Source organism: Erithacus rubecula (genome assembly GCF_903797595.1).
Source record: "Erithacus rubecula genome assembly, chromosome: 34".
Lineage (NCBI taxonomy): Eukaryota > Metazoa > Chordata > Aves > Passeriformes > Muscicapidae > Erithacus > Erithacus rubecula.
The window spans coordinates 37694-64331 of NC_136684.1; the positions used below are offsets into that span (position 1 = coordinate 37694).

General features: G+C 64.2%; 3 protein-coding genes across 3 annotated transcripts; 2 read left to right on the forward strand and 1 right to left on the reverse strand.

Moving 5' to 3' along the window:
• The first annotated feature begins 42 nt into the window (after positions 1-42).
• Positions 43-6840, forward strand: LOC306814044 (selenide, water dikinase 2-like). The gene is made up of 8 exons (XM_079329744.1): positions 43-296; positions 1024-1127; positions 2347-2454; positions 3906-4060; positions 4747-4837; positions 4970-5069; positions 5836-6048; positions 6603-6840. The coding sequence occupies exons 1-8, from the start codon at positions 74-76 to the stop codon at positions 6836-6838; spliced, it is 1230 nt and encodes a 409-aa protein (XP_079185870.1). The 5' UTR covers positions 43-73; the 3' UTR covers positions 6839-6840.
• A 998-nt stretch (positions 6841-7838) lies between these two features.
• On the reverse strand, positions 7839-15530 carry IKBKG (inhibitor of nuclear factor kappa B kinase regulatory subunit gamma). Its single transcript, XM_079329743.1, has 12 exons — positions 15119-15530; positions 14421-14826; positions 14249-14341; positions 14120-14164; positions 13521-13623; positions 12257-12366; positions 11328-11468; positions 9789-9885; positions 9206-9334; positions 8597-8721; positions 8074-8138; positions 7839-7989 (listed from the first exon to the last, which is right to left on the reverse strand). Exons 1-12 carry the CDS (start codon positions 15420-15422, stop codon positions 7871-7873), a joined length of 1737 nt encoding a protein of 578 aa, XP_079185869.1. The 5' UTR covers positions 15423-15530; the 3' UTR covers positions 7839-7870.
• Positions 15525-26441, forward strand: G6PD (glucose-6-phosphate dehydrogenase). The gene is made up of 13 exons (XM_079329748.1): positions 15525-15629; positions 16355-16503; positions 17813-17850; positions 18712-18820; positions 19378-19595; positions 20080-20235; positions 20307-20432; positions 20530-20623; positions 21022-21208; positions 23341-23576; positions 24296-24372; positions 25314-25406; positions 26325-26441. The coding sequence occupies exons 1-13, from the start codon at positions 15575-15577 to the stop codon at positions 26425-26427; spliced, it is 1641 nt and encodes a 546-aa protein (XP_079185874.1). The 5' UTR covers positions 15525-15574; the 3' UTR covers positions 26428-26441.
• Positions 26442-26638: the final 197 nt, after the last annotated feature.

Genomic DNA, 26638 nt, shown 5'->3' on the forward strand with positions numbered 1-26638 from the left:
AATCAGCGCCCTCCGGCGGCAGCGCCGCAGCCAATCAGAGGCGGCGGCGCTCGGCGGGCCGGCGCATTCCAAGATGGCGGCGGTGGCGGGTGGCTCGCGGCGCTTCGACCCCGCGGCGCTGGGCCTGGACCCGTCCTGGCGCCTCACGGCCTACGGCGAACTGCGCGGCTGAGGCTGCAAAGTCCCGCAGGAGACGCTGCTCAAGCTCCTGGCGGGACTCGAGGGACAGCGCCCGGGAGGAGCAGGAGGCGGAGGGGAAGGGGCGGAAGCGGAGAGCGGCGGCGGCCCGGCGCTGGGTGAGAGTGGGGAGATGGCGGGGGTCTCGGGGCGGCTTAGAGATGAGGCTGAGGGGCTGAGGGGGAGCTGTGAGAGAGGGCGGTGGGGTCCCGAGGGGCTCGGAAGGGCTCTGGGGGTGCTCGGGGGGGGCTCTGGAGGGCTCAGGGGGGGCTCTGGGGGGGCTCGGGAGGGCTCGGGGGGGGTTCTGAGAGGCCCGCGGGGTGGCTCTGGAGGGTTCTGGCGGGGTTGGAAGGGCTCTGGAGGGGCTTTGGGGCGCCCGGGGGGGGGCTCTGGAGTGCTCGGGAGAACTCAGAGGGGCTCTGGGCGTTCTAGGGGGACTTTGGGGGCTCTGGGAGGGCTCTGAGGGGGCTTTGGGGGGCTCGGGGGAGGCTCTGAGAGGCTCTGGAGGGCTCTGGGGGGGTCTCTGGGGTCTCACGGCCATGGTGGGGGCTGGGGCAGGACAGAAGGGGGAGCTCGGGCAGCGGCGGGGAACGGGGCAAAGGGCGCGGGGAGAGCGGGGGGCAAAGGGCGGGGGGGAGGGGCCGCGGGGGGGAGGGGCCGCGGAGGGGGGGAGGGGCCCCCTCAGATCCGGCCCCCCCGCCCTGCCCGAGCAGGATCCGAGTTTCTGTTCCCGTCCGGATCTGCCACGTCCGTGTGCCTAACCCCCACCAGCTGTGTGCCCCCCCTGAGTGCCCCCCCTGAGTGCCCTGTGCCCCCCGTGCCCCCCTGACTCTCTTCTCCCCCCAGGCATTGGGCTGGACTCCTGTGTGGTGCCCCTGCGCCATGGGGGGCTCTCCCTGGTGCAGACCACCGACTTCTTCTACCCCATCATCGATGACCCCTACATGATGGTAATCCCCCCAAACCCCCCCTGGGACCCCCAAAACCCCCCCTGGGACCCCACAAAACCTCCCTGGGACCCCCAAAACCCCCCTGGAACTCCCAAATCCCCCCCTGGGACCCCCAAAACCCCCCTGGAACCCCCAAAACCCTCCTGGGACCCCCAAAACCCTCCCAAAACCCCCCTAGGACCCCAAAATCCCCCTGGGACCCCCAAAACCCCTCTGGGACCCCCAAACCCCCTCCAAATCCTCTGGGACCCCCAAAACCCCCCCCAAACCCCCCCCCCAAACCTTCTCTGGGACCCCCAAAACCCCCCTGGGACTCCCCAAAACTCCCCTGGAACCCCCAAAACCCATCTGGGAACCCCTAAAACGCCCCCAAAATCTTCTCTGGGACCCCCAAACCCCTCTGAGACCCCCAAAACTCCCCCAAAATTCCCCTGGAACCCTCAAAACCCCTCTGCGACTCCCAAAATCTCCTCTGGGACCCCCAAAACCCCCCTGGGACCCCCAAAACCCCTCTGGGAACCCCCAAAACCCCCCCCAAAATCTTCTCTGGGACCCCCCAAATCCCCCCAGGGATCCCCACAATTGCCCCCTGATTGTCTTCCTCCCTCCTGGGACCCCCAAATCTTCCCTGCCCCCTCTCCAAATCTGCTTGGGGTTCCCAGATCTACTCTGGACCCCTCAAATCCCCCAATGGGCATCCCAAACTCCCCCAGTCCTATTGCAGCCCCCCAGATGCTCTCTGCAGACCCCAATATCCTCCTCTACACTCCCCAAAATCCCACTTTGGGACCCCAAATCCCCTTGTAGCCCCCCTAGTCCTGTGCCTGGGCCCCCCAAGCCAACCTTGGCTTCCCAAAACCCCTTCAAGGTCCTTCAGTCCCCCAAATCCCCCTGAGGATTTACAAAATCCCCTTGGGACCCCCCCAATTCTATCCCAGGCCCCCTAAATTCCCACTTGGGCTTCCCCAAATCCTACCTGGGGACCCCAAATCCCACCTGGGGACCCCCAGTCCCATCCTGACCCTGCCAGATCTCAGGTGGGGACTCCAAATCCCACCTGGGGACCCCCAAAATCCCCTTGGGACAGTCCTGAATTCAATCCCAAGGCCCGCAAACTCCACCTTGGATCCCCTCAAATGCCATTTTGGGATCCCAAACACCATGAGGGTCCCCCCAAATCCTGTTCCTGCACCCCCCAAACTCCCTCCCCCCATTTCAGGGTCGCATCGCCTGCGCCAACGTCCTGAGTGACCTGTATGCCATGGGGGTGACAGAGTGTGACAATGTCCTGATGCTGCTGAGCGTCAGCCAGCGCATGAGCGAGGAGGTGACAGGGCAGGGGGGACATGGGGACACACCCCTGTCACTGTGTGTGACACAGGGACACACTCCTATCACTGTGTCTGACAATGTCCTGATGCTGCTGAGCGTCAGCCAGCGCATGAGCGAGGAGGTGGCAGGGCAGGGGACAGGGGGGGACGTGGGGACACACCCCTGTCACTGTGTGTGACACAGGGACACACCCCTATCACTGTATGTGACACAGGGACACACCCCTGAGTGTGACACAGGGACACAGCGACACACCCTGAGTGTGACACAGGGACATGGGGACACACCCCTGAGTGTGACTCGGGGACACACCCCTAAGTGAGACACAGGGACATGGGGACACACCCCTGAGTGGGACACGGGGACACACCCCTGAGTGTGACACAGGGACATGGGGACACACCCCTGAGTGTGACACAAGACAAAGGGACACACCCCTGAGTGTGACACAGGGACGTGGGGTGATAGTGACGTGGATGGGGGTGTCACAGTGACACGCTGGGGACAGGGGACATGGGGGTGGCACTGAGATCAGGTGGCACAGGAGATGGGGCTGATGGGGACACATGGAGGTGACAGTGACATGGATGAGGGTCACAGTGGAGTCAGGGGACATGGGGTGGCAGAGATAAGAGGTTTACAGGCCTGTTGGGTGGGTCACAGTGACAGGGGGGTGACAGGACATAGGAAGTGACAGGGACACAGAGGGTGACAGGGGATACTGGAATGGTATCAGGGACCATGGGGTGACAGGGACACTGAGGGTGACAGGACACTGGAGGTAATGGGACACTGAGAGGGTGACAGGAGACAGTGATGAGGTGACAGGAACCCAGGGTGATAGGGAATAGAGGACGCTGAGGATGACAGGGACCCTGAGGATGACAGATGACAAGGACCCAGTGTTAAAGGGACACTGAGGGTGGCAGGGATCCAGGGATGACAGACACCCTGAGAGTGATGGGTGACAAGGGTGACAAGGGGCACTGAGGGTGACAAGGGACAGTGATGTGGTGACAGGGGACAGTGATGGAGTAACAGAGGACACTGAGGGTGGTAGGGACACTGAGGGTGACAGGTGACAAGGACCCAGTGTTACAGGGACACTGAGGGTGACAGGTGACAAGGACCCCGGGTGACAGGGACACTGGGGGTGGCAGGGACACTGAGGGTGACAGGGACCTCAGGTGACAAGGACCCCGGGTGACAGGGACACTGAGGGTGACAGGTGACAAGGACCCCGGGTGACAGGGACACTGGGGGTGACAGGGACCCAGGGTGACAGGGACACTGAGGGTGGCAGGGACACTGAGGGTGACAGGGACCTCGGGTGACAAGGACCCCGGGTGACAGGGACACTGAGGGTGACAGGTGACAGGGACACTGAGGGTGACAGGGACACTGAGGGTGACAGGTACCCCAGGTGACAGGGAATCTGTGCCCCAGGAGCGGGACAAGGTGATGCCGCTGATCATCCAGGGCTTCCGGGATGCGGCCGAGGACGGGGGGACATCGGTGACAGGGGGACAGACCGTGCTCAACCCCTGGGTCATCGTGGGGGGCGTGGCCACTGCTGTCTGTCAATCAAGCGAGTTCATCATGTGAGTGAGGGGCAGGGCCACTGCACCTGTCAGTCATTTGGGTGATGGGTGGGGCCACTGCAGCTGTCAATCAGTTGTAAAGGGGTGGGGGCACTGCCACCTGTCAATCATTTGTGAAGGGGTGTGGCCACTGCACCTGTCAATCATTTGTGTGAGCGGTGCCATGGGGTCACTTGTCAATCAAAGCCATCATTGGTATGATGGGTGGGGCTTAGGAGAGGGTGTGGCCATAGCCGTGTGTCAATCATGTGTTATTCTAATGAGGGGTGGGTGGGGTTTGAGGACAGGACAGGGACATTGCTGTCAATCAAGTGGGTTTGTCCTGTGAGTGATAGACAGGGCTTGGGGTGGGGCCTGGGCACATGGGGGCGGGGTTTGGGGATGGGGGCGGGGTTTGGGACATGGGGGCGGGGGTTGGGGACAGCAAGATTTGGTGACTGGGTGTGGGGTTTGGGGGCGGGGTTTGGGAGCAGGGTTTGGGACAGGGGTATGGTTTGGGGGCGGGTTTTGAGGCAGGGGTGGGGTTTAGAGGTGTGGTTGGGGACAGGGTTTGGGGGCAGGGGTGTGGTTTGGGGGCGGGGTTTGGGACAGGAGTGTGGTTTGGGGGTGGGGTTTGGGGCAGGGGCAGGGTTTGGGGGTGGGGTTTGGGGTAGGCCGTGTCCCCTGCTGACCCCAGCCCTGGCCAGGCCGGACAGCGCAGTGCCTGGGGATGTCCTGGTGCTGACCAAGCCCTTGGGGACACACATGGCTGTCACTGCACACCAGTGGCTGGACATGGTGAGTCACACTGAGGGGACAGGAGGGGACAGGGGGACACCGTGGGGGCCCAGCCCTGTGTCCCCAAGCCACTGGGGCCCTCCCTGACGCTGTCCCCTCGTGTCCCCTCCCTGTCTCCTTGTGTCCCCGCAGCCCGAGCGCTGGAACAAGATCAAGCTGGTGGTGACCCGGGAGGAGGTGGAGCTGGCCTATCAGGAGGCCGTGTCCAGCATGGCCACGCTCAACCGCACCGGTGGGTGACACGGACCAAACACCACCCTGCGCCTCCCCAGACACAGCCCCGCTGTCCCCAGGGGTGCCCAAAGCCACCTCGGGTGTCCCCAGAGTCATCTTAGGGTGTCCACAGCCCCCAAAGTGATCAGGGGGTTCCTTAAAGCCACCCCAGATGTCCCCAGAGCCACTGCAGAGTGTCCCTACTATGTGCTGGGTGTCCCTGTGCCATGTTGGGTGTCCCCAAAGCCACTGCAGGGTGTCCCTGTGCCATCAAGGGAATCCCTAAAACCACCCCACATGTCCCCAAATCCAGCCCCGGGTGCCCCTAGGCTCTGCTGAGTGTCCCTAGGCTGTGCTGGGTGTCCCCTGAGCCATCCCTGGGTGTCCCCAGAGCCACTGTGGATGTCCCTGTGCTGTGCTGGGTGTCCCCAAAGCCACCCCGCTGTCCCTAGCGCCACCCCCGCTGTCCCCTGTCCCATGCCCTGTGTGACAGGCTGTCCTGTGTGACACACTGTCCCGTGTGACACGCTGTCCCCGGGGCTGTCCCGTGTCCCCTGTCCCGTGTGACATGCTGTCCGTGTCGCAGCCGCGGGGCTGATGCAGGGTGACACGCTGTCCCGTGTGACACGCTGTCCCATGTCCCCTGTCCTGTGTGACACGCTGTCCGTGTGACACGCTGTCTGTGTGACACGCTGTCCCCTGTCCCTGTCGCAGCCGCGGGGCTGATGCGGGGTGACACGCATTCCCGTGTGACACGCTGTCCCCTGTCCGTGTCCGTGTTGCAGCCGCGGGGCTGATGCGTGCCTTCGGCGCTCACGCCGCCACCGACGTGACGGGGTTCGGGGTGCTGGGCCACGCGCGCGCCCTGGCGGCGCAGCAGCGCCTCGACGTGGCATTCGTGATCCACAACCTGCCCGTCATCGCCAAGATGGCCGCCGTGAGTCGCGCCTGCGGGGGCCGCGGGGGGCTGCTGCAGGGCACGGCCCCGGAAACATCGGGTAAGGGAACGGGGAACGGGGGCTGCTGCAGGGCACGGCCCCGGAGACATCGGGTACGGGAATGGGAACGGGGAACGGGAATGGGAATGGGGAATGGGGCTGCTGCAGGGCACAGCCCCCGAGACATCGGGAACCGGAATGGGGAATGGGGAACGGGGAATGGGAAGGGGGAATGGGAATGGGGGCTGCTGCAAGGCACAGCACTGGAGACATCGGGTACAGGAACGGGGATGGGGAATGGGGAATGGGGGGTGGGGACTGGGAATGGGGGTGGGGATGGACACTGCAAACGGGGACTGAAAATGGGGATGGGGAACGGGACTGGGGACTGGGAATGGGGGCTGGAAATGGGGATGGGTACTGCAAACGGGGACTGGGAATGGGAATGGGGGCTTGGAACTGGGAATGGGAATGGGGACTGGGGGTGCATTGGCTCTGCCCTGGCAGCGGGATCACTGTGGCAGCACCATAAAAAACGGGGAGAAAACTCCAAAAAAGGGGAAAAGGGAGGGGAGAAGGGGGCGCTGGACCCCAATGCCTGTTCCCCCGGGCAGGGGGGCTGCTGGTGGTGCTGCCCCGCGCCCAGGCCGCGCGGTTCTGCGCCGAGCTGCGGGCGCCGGGCCGCGCCGAGGGGCTGCAGGGCTGGATCGTGGGCGTGGTGGAGAAGGGACCCCGCGGCGCCCGGGTCATCGACAAACCGCGCCTGATCGAGGTGCCCCCCCGCGGGGCCCCCCTGCGCCCCGACAGCCCCGGGACCCCCCCCCCGGAACCACCCCGAGCGCCCTTCTAACGGAGGAGAGGGACCCCCGCCCCAAAATAGACCCCCCAAACTGGGGGAATCCCGGCAGATCCCAAAGAAAATCCCAAAGTTGGGGAAGATCCCCCCACCCCGCCGAGCCCCCTTATAGGGGATCCCAAAGAACCCGCCCCAAAAAACCCCGCGGGGCTCGGCTGTGGCGAAAATCCCATCAAAGGTTGTCCCAAAATCGGGTCAAACCCCAAAATCGGGTCAAACTCCCCCCTACCCCAATTTCCCCAACTCGCTTCCAGGGGACCCCAAAACCACCCCAAATCTCTGCCCATCCCCCCCCCCCCCCCGGGGAGGCCCCCAAAATCCCAACCCAGCTCTGCACAATGGGGGGGGTCCCCAAAATCCTCCCTGAGCCCCCTTTTTTGGGGACTCCTCCCCCCAAATCATCTCCCCCCCTTCCCCCAGGCTCTGCCCGATGAGCAGCGGGCAAAGCCCCTCCCCCACCACCCCACCCCCCCAAAATCCCCCCTCGCGTGACGCCTCCCCCCAAAACCCCCCCTGGGGGTGGGGGAAGGGCCGAGACCCTCCCTCAGTGAGGAGGGGGTTGGAGGGCTTCGGGTTTTGGGGGGGCAGTGGGAACCCCCCAGAAATGGGGCAATAAAAGTGATTTCAGAGAAATTTGGGGAGCATTTATTGAAGGGAGGACCCCAAAACCCCGGGGAGGGCCCAGGGGGATTTTGGGGAGGGAGGGGCGAGGGATTTAGAAGGGTGAAGGGCCTCCCTGGGGGATTTTAGGGTTCCATCCCAGGGGGATTTGGGGGTTCCACGTGGGAGTTTTTGGGGTGCCCCCCGCGGACCTGATTCAATCCCTGATGTGCATCCAGTGAGGAGATTCCCAGAAGAATTTTGGGGTTCCCAAACCTCAAACCCCCAGACTGAGGCTCCCGGGGGGTTTTGGGGTGTCCCTGGGGGTGATTTTGGGGCTCCCCCAGGGCTGAGGCTCCGGGGGTGTTTTGGGGACCCCCGGGGGTGTTTCTGGGGTGCCGGGGGGGGGGTTTTGGGGCCCCCCCCTCACTTGATGCAGTCCATGACGTGGATCTGCAGCGTGTCCATGTCCGGAGCCTTGTACTGGCACTTGGGGCAGCACAGGTCGGGCCCCTCCTCGGGGGGCGGCAAGAGCGCCCCAAAACCTGCAGGGGGAGGGGCGGGCTCAGGTGCTGCCCCTCCCCCAGGGGGGATTTGGGGGTGCGGCCCCGCCCCCACCCTGTACTCACCCCCCGCCGGGGCTGGGGCCGGGGGCGGCTCTGAGTGCCGGTTCCGCATCTCCTCCAGACGGGCCCTGCGGGAATTTGGGGGGCTCAGGGGGGACGGGGGGGCCGGGAGGGGCTGGGGGGAGGGGCAGGGGTTGTTAGGGGGGGGAAGGAGCAGGGGTTGTTTTGGGGAGGTCACCCCGGGGGTTTGGGGGGTCTGGGGGATGTCGGAGGGGGAGGACAGGGGGTTCCCTGGGGCTGGTTTTGGGGTGTTCCGGGTGTTTTGGGGGTGTTCCAGGTGTTTTGGGGTGTTCCGGGTGATTTTGGGGTGTTCTAGGATGGGTCGAGGTGGTTTTGGGATGTTTTGGGGGTATTTGGGGTGTTCTGGGAGGGTTTAGGGGTGTTTTTGGTCTATTTTTGGGGTGGTTTTAGGGTGTTGTGGGATGTTTTGGGGTGTTTTTGGTCTATTTTTGGGGTGGTTCCGGGCTGTTCCCGGGGTGGTTTTTGGGGCTGTTTTCGGGCTGTTCTGGCCGTTCCCGGCACGTACCGGGCCCCGTCCCCGCCCAGCCGCAGCCGCAGCTGGTTCAGCTCCTCCTGCAGCGCCTCCCGCTGCCCGTGCAGCTCCTCCCGCGCCGCGCGCTCCGCCTCGAAATCCGCCCGGTAAATGTCGGCCTGGCATGGCGCGGGTCAAGCACCCCAAAATATCCCAAAGGGACCCCAGATCCCAGAGGGGAACCCCCAAATCCCAAAGGAACCCCCAGATCCCAGCGGGGAACCCCCAAATATCCCAAAGGAACCCCAAATCCCAGCGGGGAACCCCCAAATCCCAGTGGGGAACCCCAAAATCCCAGCGGGGAACCCCAAATCAATCCCTAAATCCCAAAGGAACCCCCAGATCCCAGCGGGGAACCCCCAAATCCCTAAGGAACCCCCAGATCCCAGCGGGGAACCCCCAAATCCCACCAGAGAATAACCAGATCCCCAGGACCCCCAGGACCCCTCCCCAGCCCTTCCAGTGCCTGCAGCATGGGGATGGTCCCCAGGACCCCCAGACCCCCCAGGACCCCTCCCCAGCCCCCCCCCCGGACCCCTCCCCTCCCCACCTGTGCCTGCAGCACTGGGATGGTCTCAGGACCCCCCCCAGCCCCCTCCCCACCTGTGCCTGCAGCACCGGGATGGTCTCCAGCGCCCCCCGCTGGCGCTCGGCCTCGGCCTTGAGGCGATCGATGAGCTCCTGCTTGAGAGCCAGAGCGGCCTCGGCTGCACGGAGCTGCTCCTGCGCCACCTACCAGGGACATGGACACCTTGGGAAGTGTCACCTGGGCCACCCGGGGGTCACCTGGGCCACCTGGGGGGCACCTGTGCCACCCCCAGCCCCCCCACTGCACACCCAGCATGGCCTTGGCCACTGCTCCTGTGTCACCTGGGGCTGTACAGTGACACCTGGGGGTCACCTGTGTCACCTGGGGGTGGCACTGCCACCCAAGGGACATTCCAGGTGTCCCCAGGGTGGGGCCAAGGTGCCACCGCAGGGTCCCCAAGGGAATGAAACGGGACAAGGGATGGGACGTGACCCTCTGTGTCCCCAGTGTCCCCAGTGTCCCCAGGTATCCCCAATGTCCCCACTGTCCCCAGCTGTCCCCAATGTCCCCATGTCCCCAGCTGTCCCCAGTGTCCCCAGGTGTCCCCGTGTCCCCAGTGTCCCCATGTCCCCATGTCCCCAGTGTCCCTGTCCCTACCTGGCTCCTCTTGTCCCCCTCCAGGCTGGCCTTGATGTGTGCGTCGTACTCCTGGAACAGGTGATGGTAGGCGGCCTGCAGCTGCACCAGCTTCCTCCTGGGGACATTGGGGACATTGGGGACACTGAGGGGACACTGAGGGGACAGGCGGCCTGCAGCTGCACCAGCTTCCTCCTGCAGGGGGACATTGGGGACACTGGGGACACTGAGGGGACATTGGGGACACTAAGGGGACAGGTGGCCTGCAGCTGCACCAGCTTCCTCCTACGGGGGACATTGGGGACACTGAGGGGACACTGGGACACTGAGGGGACAGGCAGCCTGCAGCTGCACCAGCTTCCTCCTGGGGACAGGGGACATTGGGGACATTGGGGACACTGGGGACACTGAGGGGACACTGAGGGGACAGGCGGCCTGCAGCTGCACCAGCTTCCTCCTGCAGGGGACACTGGGGACACTGAGGGGACACTGGGGGCACTGAGGGGATACTGGGGACACTGGGGACACTGAGGAGACAGGCGGCCTGCAGCTGCACCAGCTTCCTCCTGCAGGGGACATTGGAGACACTGAGGGGACACAGGGGACACTGAGGGGACACTGAGGGTACAGTGGGGACAGAGGGGACACTGAGGGGAGAGCAGGGACACTGAGGGGACAGGCGGCCTGCAGCTTCCACTTGGGATGAGGACACAGGGGAGAGTGGGGACATTGATTGGAGACATTGGGGATGTTGGGGACATTGAGGGGACACTGGGGACATTGTGGGCATTGGGGACGCTGGGGACATTTGGAACACTGAGGGGACAGGAGGCTGCAGCTGCACTAGTTTCCACCTGGGACATTGAGGGACACTGGGGACATTGACTGGGGACACTGAGGGGACAGGAGGCCTGCTGCTGCAGCTTCTGCCTGGGACATTGGGGACATCAAGGGACATTGAGGGGACATGGGGGGACACCATCAGGGACAGGTGACCTGCAGCTGCACCAGCTTCAGCCTTGGGGACACTGGGAGTGCCACCACCCCCCCCAGTGTCCCCTCAGTGGGACAGGTGGCCTCGAGCTGCAGCAGCTTCCCCTGGGACACTGGGGACACCAATGAGTGTCCCCAGGTGCCATCCCTGCCCATGTCCCCATTGTCACCCACCCCTCCACGTGTCCCCTGCCCCCATTGTCACCCACCCCTCCCCGTGTTCCCTGTCCCATGTCCCCTGTCACTCACTTCTTGGTGGCCCCTGTCCCCTCCCCTGTCCCCTGTCCCCATTGTCACCCACCCCTCCCCGTGTCCCCTGTCCCCATTGTCGCTCCCCTGTCCCCTCCCCTGTCCCTGTCCCCTCCCCTGTCCCCTCCCCTGTCCCTGTCACTCACTTCTCCTCGGTGGCCCCTGTCCCCTCCCCTGTCCCCATTGTCACCCACCCCTCCCCGTGTCCCCTGTCCCCTGTCCCCTCCCCTGTCCCCGTCCCCTCCCTGTGTCCCCTGTCCCCTCCCCTGTCCCCACTGTCACTCCCCTGTCCCCTCCCCTGTCCCCATCATCACTCACTTCTCCTCGGTGGCCCCTCTCCGCTCCACCCTCAGGGCGGTTTCCAGGTTTGTCACCTGCAGCCTCAGCTGGTCCAGCTGCACCTGGTGGCCCTGGGTCAGCTCCTCCAGCTGCTGGCAGCGCTCGGCGTCACTGCGGGCCCTGGGGCAGGGTGACACCGCTGTCACCTGGGACACTCCACTGTCACCTTGTGCCACCCTGTGACACCCACTGTCACCCTGTGACACCCCATTGTCACCCACTGTCACCCTGTGCCACTCCACTCTCACCCTGTGACAGTGTCACCTCCCTGAGCTGGTGACACCACCCAGTGCCCGTTGAGCCCTGTGACACCCCAGAATCACCCACTGTCACCCACACAGCTGTCATCCACTGTCACCTGCACAGCTGTCACCCACTGTCCCCTGCACAGCTGTCCCCTACTGTCACCCACGCAGGTGTCACCCACTGTCACCCGCACAGCTGTCATACACTGTCACCTGCACAGCTGTCACACACTGTCACCCACACAGCTGTCACCTGACTCCACCTGCACAGGTGCCACTCCCCCACCTGTGCTCCAGGTGTTCCTGCTCTGCCTGGCTGCTGCAGTGTCCCCTCCCCTTGGGGACAGTCCCTGACTGCCTGCGCCCCCTGTGCCACCTCAGGTGTCCCTGTACCACCCCCAGATGTCCCCAGGTGTCCCCAAGTGTCCCCGTGTTCCCCCAGGTGTCCCCCATGTCCCCAAGTGTCCCCATGTCCCCCAGGTGTCCCCAGGTGTCCCTGTGCCACCCCAGGTGTCCCTAGGTGTCCCTGTGTTCCCCCAGGTGTCCCTGTGCCATCCCATGGTTTCCCCAGGTGTCCCTGTGCCACCTCAGGTGTCCCTGTGCCCCCCCAGGTGTGTCCCCAGGTGTGTCCCCATGTCCCCATGTCCCCCCAGGTGTCCCCACCTGCGCTCCAGGTGCTCGCGCTCCGCCCGGCTCCGCTCCAGCCGGTTCTGACTCTCGCGCAGCTCCCCCAGCAGCGACGTCACCTGCGCCTGCACTTGCGCCTTGTCCTGCTGGGGACAGGGACAGGGACACTGCCATCCCCCCAGGGACACTGCCACCCCTCCAGGGACACTGCCACCCCCTCAGGGACACTGCCACCTGCGCCTGCACCTGCGCCTTGTCCTGCTGGGGACAGGGACAGGGACACTGCCACCCCCTGAGGGACACTGCCACCCCCCCAGGGACACTGCCACCCCTCCAGGGACACTGCCACCCCCTCAGGGACACTGCCACCCCCTGAGGGACACTGCCACCCCCCCAGGGACACTGCCACCCCCTCAGGGACACTGCCACCTGCTCCTTGTCCTGCTGGGGACAGGGACAGGGACACTGCCACCTCCCCAAGGACACTGCCACCCCCTCAGGGACACTGCCACCTGCGCCTGCACCTGCGCCTTGTCCTGCTAGGGACAGGGTCAGGGACACTGCCACCCCCACAGGGACACTGCCAGCCCCTCAGGGACACTGCCAACCCCTCAGGGACACTGCCACCTGTGCCTGCACCTGCGCCTTGTCCTGCTGGGGACAGGGACACTGCCACCCCCCCAGGGACACTGCCACCCCCTCAGGGACGCTGCCACCTGCGCCTGCACCTGCGCCTTGTCCTGCTGGGGACAGGGTCAGGGACACTGCCACCTGCGCCTGCACCTGCACCTTGTCCTGCTGGGGACAGGGACAGGGACACTGCCACCCCCTCAGGGACGCTGCCACCTGCGCCTGCACCTGCGCCTTGTCCTGCTGGTGACAGGGACAGGGACACTGCCACCCCCTGTGTCACCTGCGCCTGCACCTGCGCCTTGTCCTGCTGGGGACAGCACAGGGACACTGCCACCCCCTCAGGGACACTGTCACTCCCTGTGTCACCTGTGCCTTGTCCTGCTGGGGATAGGAACACTGTCACCCTCTGCGTGTCCCCTGCTATCCCTGGTATGTCCAGTGTCCCCAGGGCTGTCCCCAGAGCTGTCCCCAGTGTTCCCACAGTGTCCCCATGTCCCCATGGTGTCCCCAGGGATGTACCCACAGTGTCCCTAGTGTCCCCATGTCCCCACAGTGTCCCCAGCTGTCCCCATGTCCCCACAGTGTCCCCATGTCCCCAGTGTCCCCACCGTGTCCCCGTGTCCCCACAGTGTCCCCATGTCCCCACGGTATCCCCGTGTCCCGGTACCTCCAGCTGCCGCCTCAGTCCCTGCAGCTGCAGCTCGGCCGCGCGGGAAACGTCCTGAGCCTGGAGCTCGGCCACAGCCACGCGTGCCCGCAGGGCCACCAGCCTGTCCCCAGGGCCACCAGGGTCACCAGGGGCCACCAAGGGTCAGTGGTGTCACCAACCCCCACCCACAGCGCGCCCGCAGGGCCACCAGTGTCACCAGGGGCCACCAAGGGTCACCAATGGCCACTGGTGTCACCAAACCCTGCCCGCAGGGCCACCAGCCTGTCCCCAGGGCCACCAGGGTCACCAAACCCTGCCCACAGTGCCACCAGCCTGTCCCCAGGGCCACCAGGGTCACCAAGGGTCACCAAGGGTCTCTGGTGTCACCAAACCCCGCCCACAGTGCCACCAGCCTGGGGACAGTGTCCCCAGAATGTCCCCAACCCCCCCAGCCTCCCTCAGCCGTGGCCACCACCAGCCTGGGGGGGTCCCCAAACTGTCCCCAAGGTGACCCAAAGTGTCAGTTTTGGGGTCCCAAGAGTCCCCAGGTGTCCCCAAGGTGACTCCAAAGCATCCCCAAAGTGTCCCCAAACTGTCCTCAAGTGTCCCCAACTCACTCAGCCTCAGCCTCCACCAGGCGCTGCCTCAGCTGCTCCTCGGAGCTGGGGGGACACGAGGAGGAGTCAGGGGGGATTGGGGACATCGGGGGCACCCCGAGGGGCAGGGGACAGGGGGGAGGGGCTCACCTGGGCTCCGGGGGGGCGCCGGGGGGGGCCTGGGGGGGCGAGGGGACATCCTCGATGGGGGGGGACACCGAGCGAGGGGGGGGTCTCGAGGGGCTGTGGGGACATTGGGGACATCAGGAGACATTGGGGGGGACAGGGGGAGGATGAGGGGACACGGGGGGGGAGGGGACACAGCACACATACCTTGCTGCTGGTGTCAGGGGTGTCACTGCAGGTGTCCCCAGTGTCCCCGAGCGTGTCCCTCAGGGAGTCCCTGCTGTCCCCAGGGCTGTCCTTGATGTCCCTAGGCGTGTCCTTGATGTCCCCGTGGGTGTCCCTGATGTCCCTGGGCGTGTCCTTGATGTCCCCGGGGGTGTCCCTAGTGTCTCCAAGGGTGTCCCTGCTGTCCCTGCTGTCCCCGCGGGTGTCCCCGTTGCTGTCCCCGCTGTCCCCACGCTGTCCCCGCAGCTGCAGCACCAGCTCCCGCGCCTGTCCCCAGCGGCCCCGCAGCAGCTCCCGCTCCCCGCGGCGCTGCAGCTGCAGCTTCCGCAGCTCCTCCAGGCGCTGCCGCAGCGACTCGGTGCAGTGACACAGCGCGCCTGCGACAGGGGACACGGGGACAGTCAGGGGACACGGGACAGTCAGGGACACGGGGACACTCAGGGGACACGGGGACACTCAGGGACACGGAGACACGGGGACACTCAGGGACACGGGGACACTCAGGGACACGGGGCACTTGGGGACATTGGGGACCTTGGGGACAGCGCGGACACCGAGCGGATCGGCGATATCGCGACATAACGCAAACCCGGGGACACGGCCGGACACCCCCAGCGCGGCAGGGCTTCCCCAGCGCGGCCCAGCCGCTCCCGGTCCGCCCGGTCTCACCCCTCAGCTCGCGGTTCTCCGCCCGCAGCCGCTGCAGCGCCTCCGCCAGCGCCGGCTCCGCCTCGGGCCCCGGCTGCACCATCTCCGCGGGCCGCCGCCAGCGCCCGCCGCTCATGGGCGGCTCCCGGCGGGGCCCGCGCGGCTCGGGGGCGGCTCCGGGCCCGGTTCGGGGGTTTCGGGGCCCAGCTCGGGGATTTTTGGAATCCCGGCGGATCCGCCGCCACTTCCCGCTTCCGCCGGAAGCGCGTGACGTCACCGCGCACCCGCTGCACTTCCGCCTCGGTAAGTGTCTCGGCGGCGCCATAGCAACGCGGAGGGCGGAGAGCCCTGATTGGTCACGCCTCCAGGCGCGGCCCCGCCCACGCTGGGCGCTGATTGGTCGGTGGGGACGCTGCTCGGCGCTGATTGGTGAATAAGGAGCGGGGGCGGGAGAGGAGGCGTGGCCTCTGTGAGGGGATGGGGACCCGCGCGAGCGTGGGGGAGGCGGCGCGAGCGCGGCCGGAGCGGGAAGGTGCCGGGAGAAGCGGGAAATTGGGGAAATAATGGGGGAATTCGGGAGGGCGTGAGGGGATCGGGGCTCTGGGATGGCTCGGGGGAGCCCATGGAGGCCTGAGGGAGCGTTAGGGGGAAACTGGAGGGGGGTGAGGGCGTAAATGGGGGGTGGGGTCTGGGATTTGGGGGGATGCGGGTGGGGTGGGAGAGGGTTGGGGGCGGAAATTTGGGGGTCTGGGGGTGTCGGGGGGTCCGTGAGGGTCTGGGGGGTGGTTGAGGGGGAATTGATGGAGGGGTGGAAATTGGGAAAATTGGGGGATTTGGGGGGCGATGGGGGGAGGGGGAGGGAATGAGGGGTGATGGGAAGGGGAGTCGTGAGGGGCTTGGGGGGGCTGAGAGCGGAAAATGGGGAAGATTTGGGGAGATCTGGGGGGTGGGGGGGGCAGGTGGGATGTGGGGGTTGGGAGGATTTGGGGATCATTGGGGGGGAGGGCGTGTCCTGCCCCCAAATTTTGACCCCTGGTGCCCACCCCCAACCCCCAGCCCCACCCTCAATTTCTCACCCTGCCCCCCCCAAGAGCCAAATTCCGCCGCTCAGCTGCCCCAGCCCCGCCCTAAAACCCTCCCAACCCCCGCCCTGCCCCACAACCCCCCCGCTCCTGCCCTGGGGTGCCCGAACCGGCTCCTCTGCTCCCCAAATCCTGCCCGGGGTGACCCAACCTGCCCCCCCGGTGCTGCCCCCAGGAGCCATGCCGGGCCCAGGTGAGCCGGGGCCGGGCTCCTGCGCGGAGCTGAGCCGCTCGCAGGTGTGCGGGATGCTCCGGCAGGAGCTGAGCCGAGACGGAGCCTTCCTGCAGGGCCACCCCCATGTCCTGGTCATCCTCGGCGCCTCCGTGAGTGCCCGAGGGGGGATGGAGGGGGTTAGGGGGTGATTGAAGGGGGTTAGAGGGGGTAAGGGGGGATTGAAGGGGGTAAGGGGGGGATTGAAGGGGGTTAGGGGGGTTAGGACGGGGTTGGAGTGGGGTAGGGTGGGATTGGAGGGGGGTTAGGGGAGGTTGGAGGAGGTTAGGGGGGTTGGGGGGAATTGAAGGGGGTTGGGGGGGTTGGAGGGGGTTGGAGGGGGTTAGGGGGAGATTGAAGGGGGTTGGAGGGGGTTAGGGGGAGATTGAAGGGGGTTGGGGGGGTTGGAGGGGATTGAAGGGGGTTAGAGGGGTTAGGACGGGTTGGAGGGGGAATGAAGGAGGTTAGGGGGAGAAATATGGGGGTTGTGGGGCGGGATAAAGGGGTTTGGGGAGCTGAGGGAGAACTGGGGGCTGGAGGAGGGAAAGAAGGGGTTGGGGGGAGAAATATGGGACATGGGGGTCAGAAAAAAGGGGTTGGGGGGAGAAACTTGGGGTTTATGGGGAAGAATAAAGGGGTTGGGGAAGAACTGGGGGGAATTGGGGAAGAACTGGAGGGGAATTGGGGACTGGAAAAGGGAAAGAAGAGGTTTGGGGGTAAAAATTTGGGGCTTGTGGGTCAGAATAAAGCGGTTTGGGGAGGAATTGGGGGGGCTAGAGAAGGGAAATAAGAGGTTTGGAGCAGAAATTTGGGGGTTATGCGGGAATAAAAAGGGGTTTGGGGGAAACTGGGGGGGCTGGAAGGGGGAGTGAAGGGTTTGGGGGATGTTGGGGAGCTGGGGGAGGGAATGAAGGAGTTGGGGGGGAACTGGGGGGGCTGGAGGATCAAAAAAGGGGGGAAGCAAATGTGGGGGAGCAATGGGGGGATTATGAGCATGGGAAATAAAATTTGTGGGTGATGGGGGGGTGGGGAATGGGGATTTGGGGAGATATTGGAGGGGAGGGAGTTGGGGGATGGGGAGGAATTTGGGGTGATGAGGGGTTATTGGGGTCCGTTGGGGAGGGGCGGCCACCCCGATGCTTCCAGGGGGGTGAGGGAGGAGAAGTTGGGGTGCCCCGCCCGCCCCTCCCCCCCCGGGGTCACCCTCTGGGGCCAGGGCGGGGCCGCCCCTCCCCCACCCGCACCCCAACTTCCTCCTCCGCCCCTCCCCCACCCCATTACCCAACGCCCCTTAATTAAACACCGCCGGGGGAAAGGGGGGGAGGGGTGGCGACGCTGACTCAGCACATTCCAGGGAGGGGCGTGGCCAGCGCTGGGTGCGGCCCCAGCCCCTCCCCCACCCTGACGGCCCCTCCCCCACAGGGCGACCTGGCCAGGAAGAAGATTTACCCCACGATCTGGTACGGGGACACCTGGGGACAGCAGGGACACTGAGGGGACACGTGGGGACAGCAGGGACATCTGGGGACAGCAGGGACACCGAGGGGACACCTGGGGACAGCAGGGACACCTGGGGACAGCAGGGACACCGAGGGGACACGTGGGGACAGCAGGGACACTGAGGGACACCTGGGGACAGCGAAGACACCTGGGGACACTGAGGGACAGCTGGGGACAGCGGGGACACTGAGGGACACTTGGGGACAGTGAGGGGACAATAGGAACAATGGTGTCATCAAGGCCACCTGTGTTCCACCTGTCACCAGGATCCCCAGGGCCACCATGGTCCCCTCCCTGTCACTGGGTCACCAGGGCTCTCAGTGTCCCTCCTGTCAGCAGGGCCACCATGTCCCCAAGGCCACCAATGTCCCCACGTGTCATCAAGGTCCTGGGTATTGCCAGGGCCACTCTGGGGTCAGTGCTGTCCCCAGTGGCAGAAGTGCTGCCATTGTCTGCTGTCCCCAGTGTCACCACAGCTGTGTCCCCATTGTGCCCGGGGCTCCTCGTGTCACCAGCTGGCACCAGTGTCCCCAGTGTGACCAGTGTTCCTCCCTTTGCTGCTTCTGTCCCCCCTGTGCCACTGCTCCCAAGGTGACACAGGGACAGGAACCACCCTGAGAGAGGGTTGGTGACACTGCTGTCACCTCAGGCCTGGTGTCCCCGAGGGGGGTGGTGACAATGCTGTGAGTGTCCCCTGGGGGGGTTTGGTGGCACTGGGGACAGTGCTGTCCCCCAGGTGGCTGTTCTGGGACAGGCACCCCCCAATTCCAGTGTCCCCGGGGGTTGGTGGCTCTGGGGACAGTGCTGTCCCCTGTCCCCAGGTGGCTGTTCCGGGACGGGCTCCTCCCCGATGCCACGCGCGTTGTTGGCTTCGCCCGCTCGCCCCTCACCGTGGAGCTCATCCGGGAGCAGACCCTGCCCTACCTCAAGGTGACAGTGCTGTGACACCTGTCACTCCTGTCCCCTCCTGGCCTCACCTGTCCCCTCCTGGCCTCACTCATCTTCTCTGACCCCTCCTGACCTCACATGAACTCTTCTGGCCGCACATGTCCCCAGGTGACCCCCAAGGACAGGCCCTGCCTGGTCTTGTGTCCTTGTGTCCTCTCACCTGTCCCTACCTGTCCCCACAGGTGACCCCCAAGGATGAGCCCCACCTGTCCCTGTGTACCCTCACCTGTCCCCACAGGTGACCCCCAAGAACAGTCCCTGCCTGGCCATGTACCTGGCCCTGTCTCACCTGTCCCTGTCCCTGTCTGTCCCCACAGGTGACCTCTGAGACCTGTCCCTGTCTCACCTGTCCCCGTCTCACCTGTCCCCTGTCCCTGTGTGTTTCACCCTTGTGTGTCCCCACAGGTGACCCCCAAGGCCAGGCCCGGTCTCACCTGTCCCTGTCTCTGTGTGTCCCCACAGGTGACCTCTGAGGACTGTCCTCCGTCTCACCTGTCCCTGTCTCACCTGTCCCTGTCTCACCTGTCTCTGTCCCCCAGGTGAGCTCTGAGGACAGGCCCCGGCTGGACGAGTTCCTGTCCCTGCAGAGCTTCGTGCGGGGTCAGTACGGGGACGAGGCCTCGTTCCGGGCACTGGACGCTCACCTGCGGGGGCTGCCCGGGGGGGAGCGCGCCCACCGCCTCTTCTACCTGGCCCTGCCCCCCAGCGTGTACACACCTGTGACACAGCACCTGAGAGCTCTGTGCATGGGGCAGGGGTGAGTGGGGACATGGGGACACACCTGTGACACAGCACCTGAGGGCTCTGTGCATGGGGCAGGGGTGAGTGGGGACATGGGGACAGCCAATGGATGGGACACACAGGTTGGTTTGTCACCATGCCCCACCTCCCATATCCATGTCCCTGCTGTGTCCACCCATGTCCATGTCCCATGTCCTCCTGTGTCCCCATGTCCCCTGTGCATCCCTTTGTCCTTGTGCCCTCGTGTACCCCCACACCTCCTGTGAACCCATGTGTCCCCATGTTCTCCCATCCCCCCACATGTCCTTATGTCCTCATGTTCCCGTGTGTCCTCATGTCCCCATGTGTCCCCATGTCCCTCCGTGTTCATTGTGTCCCCATATGTCCCACGTCCCCTGCATGTTCCCCAGTGTCCATGCCCCTTGTGTCCCCATATTCCCCTATGTCTCCCCGCATGTCCCCCTGTCCCTGCCCTCACCTGCCCGTGTCCCTGTCCCCAGGTGGAACCGTGTGATCGTGGAGAAGCCATTTGGGCGGGACCTGGGCTCGTCAGAGGAGCTGTCGGCGCACCTGAGCTCGCTGTTCTGCGAGGAGCAGATCTACCGCATGGACCACTACCTGGGCAAGGAGATGGTGCAGAGCCTCATGGTGCTGCGGTACGGGGGGACACGGGGGGACACGGGGGGGACACGCACAGGACTCCTCAGCCAACCCTCCCCCACCCCAGGTTCGGCAACCGCATCTTCGGGCCCATCTGGAACCGCGACAACATCGCCTGCGTGGTGCTCACCTTCAAGGAGCCCTTCGGCACCGAGGGCCGCGGCGGCTACTTCGATGATTTCGGCATCATCCGGTGAGGATGGGCGCTCCCTGCTGGCCCCATGTCCCCTCTGTGTCCCCCTGTGTCCCCCCGTGTCCCTCGACCCCGTGGCAGCGCCGGCTCCCCGCAGGGACGTGATGCAGAACCACCTTCTGCAGCTGCTCTGCCTGGTGGCCATGGAGAAGCCGGCATCCACCAACCCTGACGACGTCCGCGATGAGAAGGTGGGGACAGCGCCCCTGGCACTGCACTGCTCACTGAGCTTTGTGTCCCCAATGGTCACATCACGGTCATGGCCACAGGGACCGTCCCCTGTGGCCACATCCTCCCACCCACCATGTTCTCAATGGTGGCCCCCAAAGCCACATCCCTTATGGCCACAGTTCTTACTGCCCGTATCCCCAGCTGTGTCCTGGCATCCTGTCATCCATGCTGGACCCTAATGCCACAACTCCTGTGGCCACATCCCAAACCATGTCCTGTCAGCAACTTCTCACTGGTGACCACCCCAGCCCCAGCCCCCTGTCTGTTCTTACCCCCCATAACCGCGTCCCCAAGCAGTCCCAGCCCTCAGTCTCACCGTAACCAGGTGTGCCTCACCTGTCCCTTACCTGTCCCCCAGGTGAAGGTGCTCAAGTGCATCAGCCCGGTGGAGCTGCAGGACGTGGTGCTGGGCCAGTATGTGGGCAACCCCGAGGGCCCCCCCGAGGCACAGAAGGGCTACCTGGACGACCCCACGGTGCCCCCCGGCTCCACCACGCCCACCTTCGCCGCCGCCGTGCTGCACGTGGCAAACGAGCGCTGGGATGGTGAGGGGGGGATGGTGCTGGTGATGGTGATGACATTTGTGATTGTGATGATGGTGGTGGTTGCCATGGTGATGACGTTAATGGCTGTGATGATGGTCGTGGTGGTGGTGGAGATAGTGCTGGTGATGATGATAATGTTGATGGCTATGCAGATGGTGCTGCTCATGGTGATGGCCACAATGGTGACATTGATGACCAGAGGATGACAGAGGTGTTGCATGATGATGGTGATGGTTGGAATGATGGTGAAGAGCATGGTGATGTCCATGATGATGGTGGAGGTGACAATGCCAATGGTGTCCCAGCTGTGCCACTGGTGCTGCACTGCAGGAACTTGCTGGGACAGGGATGAGGGCTGGTGATGATAAGTGATGATGTTGGTGGTGACAACGGTGGTAACATTGATGGATGTTGGTGACTTTGACAGTGTTGGTGGTGACATTGATATGGATGATGACAATGATGATGGTGCTGGTGGATGAATGTTGATGGTGGTGACAGCGGTGTTGGATGTTGGTGACATTGATGATGGTGGTGGGTGCTGATGATTGGTTGGATGTTGACAGTGGATGATGAGAGTGTTGGTGGCAGTGCTGTTGATGATGGCCATGGATATTCACGATGATGATGATGACAACGTAGATGGATGTTGATGATGACAATGATGATGTTGATGGTGATATTGACGGGTGGTGACACTGATGATTATGACAATGGCAATGATGACAATAACAAGGATGACAGTGATGCCACTGTCCCCATGTGTCCTGTTCATGCTGCGCTGTGGGAAGGCACTGGGACGTTGATGGATATTGATGGACGGTGATGACAATGACGGTGTTGACGATGACGATGTTGATGGGCATTGATGGACGGTGATGGACGTTGATGGAGGTTGATGGATGGTGATGGGCATTGATGGGCTTTGATGGACGGTGATGGATGTTGATGGGCATTGATGGACGGTGATGGACGTTGATGGACAGTGATGGATGTTGATGCACGGTGATGGATGGTGATGACAATGACGGTGTTGATGATGATGATGTTGATGATGGTGATATTGATAGTGACGATGACCTGAAGCCGCTGTCCCAGGTGTCCCGTTCGTGCTGTGCTGGGGCAAGGCGCTGGGATGGTGATGGATGGTGATGGATGACAATGACAATTATGGTGTTGATGGCAATGATGATGTTGACAGTGACAATGACCCAATGCCACTGTCCCAGGTGTCCCGTTCGTACTGCGCTGTGGCAAGGCGCTGGGATGGTGATGGATGGGTGTTGATGGATGTTGATGGATGGTGATGACAATGACAATGACAGTGTTGATGATGATGATGATGTTGACAGTGACAATGACCCGGTGCCCCTGTCCCAGGTGTCCCGTTCGTGCTGCGCTATGGCAAGGCACTGGGATGGTGATGATGATGACGGTGTTGATGACGATGATGTTGATGACGATGTTGATGATGATGATGATGACACTGACAGTGACAATGCCACTGTCCCAGGTGTCCCGTTCGTGCTGTGCTGTGGCAAGGCACTGGGATGGTGATGGATGTTGTTGATGATGATGATGTTGACAGTGACAATGATGCCACTGTCCCAGGTGTCCCGTTCGTGCTGCGCTGTGGCAAGGCACTGGGATGGTGATGGATGTTGTTGATGATGATGATGTTGACAGTGACAATGATGCCACTGTCCCAGGTGTCCCATTCATGCTGCGCTGTGGCAAGGCACTGGGATGGTGATGGATGGTGATGACAATGATGGTGTTGATGATGACAACGATGATGATGATGTTGATGATGATGATGACACTGACAGTGACAATGCCTCTGTCCCAGGTGTCCCGTTCGTGCTGCACTGTGGCAAGGCGCTTGGATGGTGATGGATGGTGATGGATGGTGATGGATGGTGATGACGATGATGGGGTTGATGATGACAATGACGATGATGATGTTGTTGATGACAATGATGACACTGACAGTGACAATGCTGCTGTCCCAGGTGTCCCGTTGTGCTGCGCTGTGGCAAGGCACTGGGATGGTGATGATGATGACGGTGTTGTTGACGATGATGTTGATGATGATGATGATGACACTGACAGTGACAATGCCACTGTCCCAGGTGTCCCGTTCGTGCTGCGCTGTGGCAAGGCTCTGAACGAGCGCAAGGCCGAGGTGCGGCTGCAGTTCCGGGAGGTTCCCGGCGATATCTTCGCGCGGCAGTGCAAGCGCAACGAGCTGGTGGTGCGGGTGCAGCCCTGCGAGGCCGTCTACGCCAAACTCAACACCAAGAAACCGGGAATGTTCCTGCGCCCCGAGGAGTCCGAGCTCGACCTCACCTACGGCAGCCGCTACAAGGTGCCCAAAATGGGCTGGGGACAGGGCTGGGGACATGGAAATGGGATTTGGGGACATGGGAACGGGGCTGGGGACATAGAAATGGGATTTGGGGACATGGGAATGGGATTGGGGGACACGGGAACAGGGCTGGGGACGGGGCTGGAGACAGGGAAACGGGGCTGGGGACATGGGAATGGGACTGGGGGACACGGGAACGGGATTTGGGGGCATGGGAATGGGATTTGGGGACAAGGGAATGGGGCTGGGGATGGGGCTGGGGACACGGGAATGGGATTTGGGGACACGGGAATGGGGCTGGGGACACGGGAATGGGATTTGGGGACACGGGAATAGGGCTGGGGATGAGGCTGGGGGACACGGGAATGGGATTGGGGGACACGGGAATGGGGCTGGGGGACAGAAAGAAGGAGCATTGAGACCCAAAACTGGGGGTTGGAGACATGAAAATGGAGCATTGAGACCCAAAAATGGGTTTGCATGGCCAGAAACGGGGATGGAACCCCAAAATCACAACACTGAGACACAAAACTGGAACATGGAGACCCCAAAATTGTGGGTGGAGCCCTCACATCTCGGGGGGGTTCTGCAGCCCCGGGGGGGTTCCCAAAACCCACCTGGGTTCCTCCAAAGCCCGGGTGTCCCCCCCACACCTGGGGGTGTCTCCCCCACACCTGGGGGTGCCCCCAGACTCCCCCAGACCACCCTGGTGCCCCCAGGACGTGAAGCTGCCGGACGCCTACGAGCGGCTGCTGCTGGACGTGATCTGCGGGAACCAAATGCACTTTGTGCGCAGGTGGGGAGACAGGGGGGACACCTGGGGACAGCGGGGACAGGGGAGACATGGGGACAGGTGACACCTGGGGACAGGTGGGGACTGGGGACAGGGGAGACATGGGGGTTCACCTGGGGACAGGGGGGGACTGGGGACACCTGGGGACAGGTGACACCTGGGGACAGGGGGGGATAGAGGACACCTGGGGACAGGGGGGACATGGGGAGGCATGGGGACACATGGGGACACCTGGGGACAGGGGAGACAGGGGGATGGGGGGACAGGGGGAAGGGAAGACATGGGGACAGGGGGGACTGGGGACAGGTGAGAGGGGACAGGGGAGACATGGGGACACCTGGGGACATGGGACAGGGGGACAGGGGACACCTGGGGACGGGAGGGACAGGGGACACCTGGGGACATGGGAGACATGGGGACAGGTGGGACTGGGGACAGGTGACACCTGGGGACATGGTGGGACAGGGGAGACACAGGGACAGGTGGGACTGTGGACAGGTGACACCTGGGGACAGGGGTACAGGTGGGACTGTGGACAGGTGACACCTGGGGACATGGTGGGGACAGGTGAGGAGGGTGGGGCAGTACAGGTGGGAGCAGTTTGGAGGAGCTGAAGACTCTGGTGGGGACAAGTGGGGCATGAGGAAGCTAGTTCAAGGGGACAGGTGGGACATAGGGACAGATGGGACTGTGGACAGGTGACACCTGGGGACATGGTGGGGACAGGTGTGGCATGAGGGGACAGGTGAGGCCAGTTCAAGGGGACAGGTGGGAGCAGCCTGGAGGGGGAGATTGGGAGGGGCAGGTGAGGCCAGGTAAGGGGGGGCAGGCAGGATTTTGGGTGGGGAAAGTGGAGTTTGGAGGGGCAGATTGGGCTGGTTTGGGGGCCCAGGTGAGTTTTGGGGCCCTCCAGGTGAGTGTTGGGGTGTCCTTGTCCCCCCCAGTGACGAGCTGCGCGAGGCCTGGCGCATCTTCACCCCCCTGCTGCACCAGATCGAGCAGCAGCGCCAGCCCCCCATCCCCTACCCCTACGGCAGGTGAGGGCACCTGGGGGGCACCTGGGGGGTCAGTGGGGGATCTGGGAAGCACCTGGGGGGTCAGTGGGGGCACCTGGGGGACTCTGGGGGGTCAATAGGGGCACCTGGGGGGCTCTGGGGGGTCAGTGGGGGCACCTGGGGGGTCTGGGGGGTCAATGGAGGCACCTGGGGGGTCAATGGGGGCACCTGGGGGACTCTGGGGGGTCAATGGGGGCACCTGGGGGGCTCTGGGGGGTCAGTGGGGGCACCTGGGGGGTCTGGGGGGGTCAATGGGGGCACCTGGGGTGTTAATGGGGGGTCAATGGAGGCACATGGGAAGTCACTAGAGGGTCAATGGGGGCACCTAGGGGGGCTCTGGGGGCACCTGGGGGGTCAATGGGGGCACCTGGGGGGGCTCTGGGAGCACCTGGGGGACACTGGGGGATCAATGGGGGGGTCAATGGGGGCACCTGGGGGAGCTCTGAGGTGTCAGTGGGGGGTCAATGGGGGCACCTGGGAGTACCTGGGGGGCTCGGGGGGGGGGTCAATGGGGGCATCTGGGGGGGTCAATGGGGGCACCTGGGCACACCTGGGGGGCAGGGAAGGGGAGGGTCCTGAGGGTCCTGGTGGGGATTTGGGTTGTCCCAGGGCTTGGGAGGAGTCTCAGGGGGTCCTGTTGGAGATTTGGGGGGGGTCCCATTGTGGGTTTGGGGGGGGTCCCGCTTTGGATTTGGGGGGGTCCCGCTGTGGATCGGGGGGGGGGTTCTGCTGTGGATCGGGGGGGGGTCCCGCTGTGGATGTGGGGGGGGGTCCCGCTGTGGATCGGGGGGTTCCGCTGTGGATTTGGGGGTCTCGCTGTGGATCGGGGGGGGGTCCTGCTGTGGATCGGGGGGTCCCGCTGTGGATTTGGGGTCCCCCTGACCCCGCGCCGTTCCCCAGCCGGGGTCCCCCCGAGGCTGACGAGCTGCTGCGGCGGGCGGGATTCCTGTATGAGGGCACCTACCGGTGGGTGCCCCCCCACGGGCCCGACCCCCGCCCCTGACCCATGGCCTGAGCATGGGGGGACCCCCAGAAACTCCCCAGGGCTCTGGGCTGGGGCTGGTGCATCGTGGGACACCCCCCACCCCATATCCTCCCCATTGCTGCCCCATAGACCCTCCCAGTCCTGAGCTGTGGGACCCCCTCCTCTGTCCCACAGCCCCCCAAAAACACTCCAGCCCCCCAAAAACACTCCTGGGCTGGGGGTGCCCCCC